At 35.2% G+C, this 8,785-nt stretch overlaps 1 protein-coding gene across 1 annotated transcript; it reads left to right on the top strand.

Moving 5' to 3' along the window:
• The first annotated feature begins 709 nt into the window (after positions 1-709).
• LOC137739178 (uncharacterized) lies at positions 710-7,977 on the top strand. Its single transcript, XM_068478712.2, has 9 exons — positions 710-996; positions 1,079-1,416; positions 1,523-1,579; positions 1,723-2,229; positions 2,598-2,747; positions 5,580-5,684; positions 5,787-5,834; positions 5,959-6,392; positions 7,089-7,977. Exons 2-9 carry the CDS (start codon positions 1,086-1,088, stop codon positions 7,719-7,721), a joined length of 2,265 nt encoding a protein of 754 aa, XP_068334813.2. The 5' UTR covers positions 710-996; positions 1,079-1,085; the 3' UTR covers positions 7,722-7,977.
• Positions 7,978-8,785: the final 808 nt, after the last annotated feature.

The raw sequence follows: 8,785 nt of genomic DNA, 5'->3' as shown, positions 1-8,785 counted from the left end.
AGCATTTCATTTTGATAAATATTAATCTGAAAAGTGTTCTAGTATGTATAATGACATAAATGGACATGGTATTAGGGGTTTGATGATAGCGTTGGTGGTAGAAGTGGTGGTCATAGCAACAAAAATAATGGAGGTATGGTGATGGTGCCAATACTAAGGCATGGTGGCTACAAATTTACAGTCATAGGTTGTTGTAGAGCATAACGGTGATGTTGACGGTAGTGACAATAGTGAGGGTATGGTGTGGTGCCAACGTGGCTTATGGTGGTTGGAGGTGTAGAGGTAGCATTGATGTGGGGCAGAGACAACAAAGTTGTGGTGGTAAGGGTGGTGGTTGTAGTGGTAGGTGATTATGCTCACTTTGTTTTCTAAGGGAGAAAATGCGTGCAAAAGGATAACAACGTCCGGTTCTTCAAAAAAAAAAAAGGATAACAACGTCATTTTAAAAAACATTAGGGTATGTACATGATTTGAAAATATTTATTAAAGGTTTTAAGCTCTACTTTTTATGAAAGAAACATAGTTGTTGTTTGGAGGCTATCATTTTAAAATAAGTTTGCTATTTTATTTTTCCGTATGCTTTTATCAGTTTATGTCTTAACTTTAAAGCAATTTTTTGGTTTAAAAAAAAAATACCAAACAAGACCTAAGAGTGTTTTATTTTTTATTTATTTTTTATTATTATCAACAAGACCTAAGAGTGTTGATTGTACTAATTATTGAAGAAAAGCACTGTTGTATGGCTGAAGTAGAGACAGAACTCTCCCATTATTGAATACGCGCAGTTAACACCGAGTGGGAATTTACTGGAGCATTACGTGGCATATTGTTCTGTCTGTTTTACCAAGTCTTTCATTGCTCATTTGCTACCTATATATACATCAGAAGTTTACTCACACTAAGTACACAGAGTGGTCGAGTTTACTCAAGCTAAGCTCATAGGCTCATAGCTGCATCTTAATTATTTTTTGAAGATTGCCACTACTCGATCGAGCAGTGAGTTTAGTTATATTGATTTGTTTCATTATTTCTTAATAATCGACGTAATATCACATTGGATAATTGATTACATTTGCAGATTGAACATGGCAGCTGCGATTGTTCCTAGTGTAATTGCTAATCTTAAAGTTCTTAGTCACGATAATTATGAAGATTGGAGTTTCCGGTTTAAAACCTACTTGTTGGCTGAAGATCTTTGGGAGGTTGTGGAAGGGACCTCTGAACCTCCTAGACGAGAAGATGGAGAAGCTGAATTCATGGTCTGGAGGAAGAATAATGCCAAGGTTTTACATGCAATCCAGAGTTGTTGCGGGGATGATACTTATTTTTTTATCCGGGGCATTAGCAGGGCCAAAGACGCCTGGGATGCTTTGGCTGAAAAGTTGAAGCCGGCCGATCAAGCCTTGGAAAACACAGGTACGTGTAGAACATACTACATGTCTCCTTTCTATGTTCATTCCAATATAAATATCAAGATCGAGTTTACTTCTTCTAATTAAGTCACCGTGTGTGATCGATACAGAGGGTGTGCCTTTGATACCACATGAAGAATTGAATACCGGTCTGACGCGGAATGAGGGTACGTAAGCAGTATTATCTGATCTCTACTGCAGCATGCATGAACCTTTATTGTTTTGTTTCTCTATTATTTTCAACATTACATATAATTCATCCTCAAATTATTGGCGTTTAGTTAACAATCCATAAAATATTACTTGACAGATCATTATAACACTAACGGCGACTTCAATGAGTTCCCCCACCATCAACCCTTCATTGATGCTGTTGCAAAAGGTGATTGTGATTCTGCAAAGAAGTATCTTACTCTGCATCGTGAGGCAATCAGAGAAAGAGGTTCATTGTCAGGCTCAACGGCTCTTCACATGGCAGTTTCAATGGAAAACGAATATATGGCGAAAGAATTAGTGGAGTGGATGACGGAGGAAGACTTGGAAATAGAAGATGCTAATGGTGTCACAGCTTTAGCTTTGGCTACGCTAATAGCACCCGAAGTGGCTAGATGCATAATCGAAAAGAACAAGAGATTACTTTGCATACCATGCAATCCCCTTAAAATGATCCCACTGATCAAGGCTTGTCACGGCGGCCATTGGGAATTGGCTCGCTATCTCTATTCAGTTACTCCATTGGAAGCTTTGACGTCGACCCAAGACAACTGTCGGACTAGCGCTGACCTTATTTCCCACTGTTTTAGCTCCAAAGAACTCGGTACTTAAATGTTTCAAATACAATATTCGTACACACACATTTTCTGACACACACTCATATTAACGTTGACTGCATCAGTACACGTTAGACCCACCTGTACTTCAGATTGTATTATTTTTAGGGATGTGTTATCCATGCATCTTATTTTACTTCTCACATACCTTTTGATAATTTTTGTCCGTTGATTTTCTTTAATTCATCCGACCTGATGACCGAAAATTAAAAAGGTGTGTGAGAAATAAAATAGGGTGTGTGGATATCAAACCCCTATTTTTATGTATTTAAATAGCATTTTCCCTCAGAAATATTGATTACTTACTTTTTGCCATGTATGTAATTCTTCTTATTTTTCTTTTTACCTATTGTAGATATTGCATTGGATTTAATTCAGCGTTGCCCAAACTTGGCATTTGCTACAAACTCTACTGGGAAATCACCTTTGCAGGAATTGGCTTGTATGCCATCTCTCTTTTCAAGTGGAACGCATCTCGGGTTCTGGCAACAATGGATCTATAACAGTTAGTAATTACACTTTATTCTATATAAATTTTATACTTTATTAATATCCATGTCCCTCTAGTCAAGTGGGCACCTGCCAGGTTTTCAATAAGATATTTCCTAAATAGTAATGCTAGGTAGACTAAATTTATAGACTACATTTGCAAACCAATGATATGTCATCAATAGGAAGTAAACATGTTAATTAACAAATGATTACTTACATTTGCAAACCAAATGATGTGTCACAAAAAAAAAAAAAAAAAGTAAACATGTTAATTAACACTTAAATAAGAGTAATGTTAGAGAGACTAAATTTGTAAGCATAATTTGCAAACTAAATGATGTCACACCGATAAAATTGAGCATGTTTATCAACCTTAAGTAATAATCTAAGCATCAACTTTTATGTCATTTAGTTTACAAAATTTTGTTTACAAATTTCGAACAAAATTTAGTCTACAAATTTGATCTCCCTAGTATTACACTTTCCTAAATGTTATACATGCAAGGATACCTGCACACAATTCACGCGATTTGATTTTTCTGAAACCTCATTTTTTTTATATATATTTTTTATACTTAATATGAAAAAAAAATAAAACATAAGAAAATTCATTTTATGTCTAATGGAAATTTCTATCTCCGATACCCAAGTTAGAAGACTTTGAGAGCAACTAACATTCAGAAGAGAATTCTGAATAAAGTTTGTGATCAATGAGTTTCCTTGTATGACTTGGCTATTTATAGGGGAAGAGGTCCATCAATTGTCTACTAGTATGCCATAGCGGGCTAGGCAAGTCAACGAGTCTCCCTTTACCTGCCGGCTGAGACACCTATAGGTTGTAAATCCCAAGGGCCACAAGTGCTCAACATCACCCCATTTGTGTTGGCCATGTGTTTAGTTTAAAAATTTGTCATAAGTAAAGGGGCACGTAATGATGTGAAGTAAAAAGTTTACATTAGTGAAATGAGAATCTTGTAAGGACTTATAAAGGACTGAACTACTCTCCATATTGACAATTTAATTTATAATAGAACCTTTAACTTCCTTAAGGAAAAGGATCCTCACCGGATCCTTTTCATGGGGATCCTAGGAATCTCGTGATAGTGATTATTCATTGTACATCGTGCGGTTAGGAATCATTTCAAAATTTAAAATTTAAAATTAAATATAAATAGTACCTAACGAAAACTGACCGCACAATGTACGATGAATGATTACGATCACGAAATTCTTAAGATTCCAAAAAAAAAAAAAAAATATCCGGCAAGGTCCTTTTTCCTTCCGTAAGGGGTGAGGTGCGAGGGTTTTGCAACCATGTCCCTCGAAGAAAAACAAAAATGTCGACAAGATTTGGGCCTGGGCCTGGGAAAATTTTTAGGTGTGACGGGAACACCATGACACGTGGTGTTCCCTCACACATTAGGATTTGACATCTTGAATATCTTTCAATTTTATATTTCAATAAATATAAAAAACTAAATCCTAATGTGTGAGGGAACACCACGTGTCATGGTGTTCCCGTCACTTGGAAAAATCTCTCCTGGGCCTGATAGTTGTGGGTTTTTGCTGTCTTTAGAAGGTTGACTTGTTTAACCCATTAGTGTCGAGATGGTGGATTCTCACGATGGCGAAGATGTCCCCGTTAAATTGAGCTTATAGTCCACCTGGCACTCTATGGTTCGGGCGTAACTAATTTATGTTTCCACACTATGCATTCTTTCACTAGTTTAAATTAAGAAATATTAAAACATCGTGCCAAACCTAAACGGCTCTTATGTTTGTCTTCACCAATAAGTCCACTCTTTGCTATGTTAATCATTTATTTTGTGTATGCACCTAAACTTCTCTTTTCGCAGACAAAAATATTTATTGGGTTTTTGAACTTTAATCCTTAAAGAAGATTAAAATTTAATAAAAATTCAGTGTTGGATTATATATTCATTTTAGTCCTTTAATGTATACTTAATTCGAGTTCATGTTATATTTTTGTTTTAATATTTAATAGATATCTTATTTAATGTCTCCACATTAAATTTTAAATTTATTATTATACACATTTTAAATTTATCATTATACACATTTTAATTCTTTAATTTTGTTTAACTTCCTCTAATTAGTGTACCTAAACGTCTGTATCATAATTTATTTTACTGAACTATTTTAATTTATTTTACTGAACTAATGTATGAAAATGTATGTACCTGAATATATTGTAATGAATTAGTGGCATATAAGAAAATATGCAAAAACATAAGTGTCCCGAAAAGTCCATACCTAAACATATTATACTAGTGTACCGAAATGTCTGTACCTAAACATATTATACCAAACTAGTGTACCTAAATGTTCATACCTAAACATGTTATACTATACTAGTGTACCGAAATATCTGTACCTAAATATTTTGTAATGAATTAGTGGCCCATAAGAAAATATGCAAAAACATAAGTGTATTGAAAAGTCTACCAAAATATTTTCTTTATTATATGATACTTACCATAAATTGGTTATGAAAATGTCACAAACAAAGCTAATTGATTTGATTTCAAATGATATTAAAATTTACAATATTTTACATGAAATGTAATTCTGGACACCATAAAATTATAAAATAAAATAAATAAAAAAAGACATTGAATGCATTTGGTGGCATTAAATAGAATCTAAGGACTAAAATCAATTTTTAATATTGGACAAGACATTTTTCTAAACTTCTTCTTATTTAAGGATTAAAATATAATTTTTAAATATTTATACAGAAAAAGAAAAGGTTCATGCTTCCAGACTCTCGACCAAAACAAAAAGTTCTATGCATTGATTGGAGTCGTGTTTATTTCCTTGATAGGTATAAACATACCACATGCTTGTGGGATCCGTGATGTTCGCATGGATGTTCAAAAACAAGCCAATGATCCGGTTAATGATCAAAGGGGTCGCATAATTCTCTCAGGTATGTAATATCCTCAGGTGCATCTTTTACTTTGTTATGGATCATACCTAATTAACAAATGCTTTGAATATCTAATGCAACATTTTTGTATTCGCAATGTAGTAATGCCTTTTCTGCGAGGGCTTGTCTCAACTCTCCGTAAACTTTTCGGTAATGCTTCATGTCATCTTTTCTTTCAATTTTTAGTCCAACATTTATCCACTGACCGGTTAGAACTTCTTCCAGTCATTCTTCTTGATACTTAATGATTAATTATTTTTCTATGTCCACCTAGGAATCGATCACATATACAAATTGAAACAGATCCATGTCCAATCCCTTGAAGTTTTACAAGGCATATGCAAAATGACAGAAGGTTTAAGCCTGAAACAAATGCAAGGAAGTTCCGTACACACAGCACTCTTCAAAGCTGTTGAACATGGGAATGATGAGTTTCTTCGTCAGCTGTTTACTGCAAATACCCTAGCTTTAGGGATATATGACGAAAATGCAAAGAGCATGTTTCAGTTTTCCATTGAATGCCGCCAAGAAAAAGTCTATAACTTTTTCCATGAATTTACCCGAATCATGAATGTTCGTACTGAATCCAGAGTAGATAAGTTCAACAATACTTTACTACATTCAGCAGCGAGGTTATCCCCACCCGCACAGCTTAAACAAATCCCATGTGCAGCAATGCAAATGCAGAGAGAACTACAATGGTTCAAGGTTAGAATTTCTTCTTATATATTTTATGTTTCTAATCAAGAAATCAAATTTCACTATACTGTTAAACAATTTTCAAGTTCGACTCTCATAAATAGCGAGTTTCATGTGTAATTATGACTGACTCAATATGTGAACCCACCACCAATACCTTTATAAAAATAAAAAAGGATTACAAGATTAAGTGACTACTAAAATGTGGCCTCAAAGCACCACCTCTCTTCTTAGGATGTGACCTAAAAGAAATAACTAAAATTTTACAAGCAATATCACCATTCTAAGTTAGACTGAATAGATAAGGGTTTGAATTTAAGACGTAATGGGTTTAAAAAAGAGACGTTAGTACCAAAGCAATCCACAAGGTCCACTATAAATAGGTTTTACTGTATAAAATGCTAGTCACATGGTAAATTGGTAAATTACTTGATTATTTGGAGGACATACCAAATAAAACCTGATTATTTGTGACAGCAATTTGCACTCTCAAACAGGAAACAACCAAAATAAAAATGAAATTTTGATTACTGTTTAAGAACTCAGAATGTTAGGTTATTTGAAATTAGATTTGAGCATATATATTCATGGTCAAGGAGCGGATATTCAAGGGTTTGTACAAAAAATATTAATTACTTGGGATTAGATTTGAGCGTCTTTGAAGAAAATAAATTATTTGAGTTTCTTCTATTCGCTGAAATGCAGGACGTGGAGAAAATTGTACCTGCCAAGTTTCTTGAAGTTGTAAACTATACAGATGGCATGACCGCCCGTGATCTATTTACTAAGAACCACAAGGAATTGGCAACCGAATGTGAAAGGTCAATGAAAGCAACAGCAACTTCTTGTACGGTTGTAGGTGCTCTTATTGTTACAATCATGTTTATCGCAGTATTCTCAGTTCCTGGTGGAATCAAGGCAGGCTATCCCGTGTTCTTAAATAAAAGGATCTTTATGGTCTTCATAGTTGCTGATGTCTTTTCACTCTTTTCTTCCACAACTTCAGTGGTGACATTCTTAGGAATCCTCAACTCGCGTTATGCTGAAGAGGATTTCCTTAAATCATTGCCAACGAAGATGGTTATAGGCCTTTTCACCCTCTTCTCCTCTATCGTTACTATGATGATCGCGTTTTCTTCTACCCTTTTCCTTATGCTGGATTCAAAAAAGTGGATAGTGGTTCCAATCATTTTACTTGCTAGTGTTCCGGTTGTCTCCTTCGTATGGATGCAATTTTTCCTCCTTGTTGAGATCTTCATTTCTACTTACGGAGGTGGAATATTTGCGGTCAACAAAAAAGGCAAACCTTGGTCATTCGGTTCTCTTAAACTGTTCTAGTTATTTTGTGTTGATATTTGTTTTGGTCACTTTTGAGGAAGTTTTTAGGAGTTGCTTAAAGAATAATGATAAATAAGTTATGTACACTCTTTCTGTTTTTGAGCCTAAAGAATGTATAATTAACGTACGTGTTCCAGATTTATTAACAATCTCCAACTTCAATATCTGTATTGGCACGAACTTCAATTTTTGTTAATGGGCGAAATCCTGCCCATATCTTATGAAATTAAATACGATAAGGACATTGTTGACAAAATCCTTTGCAGAATACTAGGGATGAATTGAATGACTGAATGGTGCAATGGGAATCCCTATTTATAAACTGTTTGCGTCAAAGCGTTTGTTTGTAGATAAATTTTTCTACGTGACTGGAACAAACATCTTAACATAACAGGTTGTGTTCTTCACTAATAATTTGCCTACACCTGCATTCTTATTGCATATCAATTTAACACAATCAACTTTTATAAAAGTAAAATTAAAATAAACAAGTTCTCAATTCCAAGTCGCCACCACAACCCTTCTCCCCCATTTTTCGACTCCCCTCTCGGAGACCTGAACCGTTCACCCCACCCACCCCTCATTTCCTCCACCCCACCCCACCCCTCCCTCATTTCCTCTCACGTCTCTCTCTCTCCATTTCTCCTTTGTTCTCACTGTTTCTTCCTCTTATTTGTGACCCTCCTCTCTTATGGATAAGGCACAAGGAATGCCGACAAACCCAGAGGATCTTAAATCGGAGGTCATCAACGGAAAATCTGAGGTGTCACCAGTTCCTTGGAGATGAGAGGAGAAAAAAATAGAGGAAGACAGAGAAGAGATGGAGTGTCGTTGGTGAAATCACAGGACGGCGATGAAGATATGTGGTTTCTGGTATGATGGGTGGTCGGCGTGAAAAGGTGGTCAACCACGTCAGCTAGTGTTCCAGTTACCTGGAAAAATTTCTCCCGTTTGTAAAGGTCGTGATTGATAAACACTCGAACATTGCATTGTTTCATGTTGCAACGATGAAAAATACCAATCTAGTTCACTGCTAAATGCTTTTGGGGCTTCTTGAGTGAGAA

The sequence above is a fragment of the Pyrus communis genome, chromosome 9 (genome assembly GCF_041283825.1).
Source record: "Pyrus communis isolate YQ-2024b chromosome 9, ASM4128382v1, whole genome shotgun sequence".
Lineage (NCBI taxonomy): Eukaryota > Viridiplantae > Streptophyta > Magnoliopsida > Rosales > Rosaceae > Pyrus > Pyrus communis.
The sequence above is the reverse complement of the archived record's forward strand: the minus strand, read 5'-3'. Positions and strand labels throughout refer to the sequence as shown.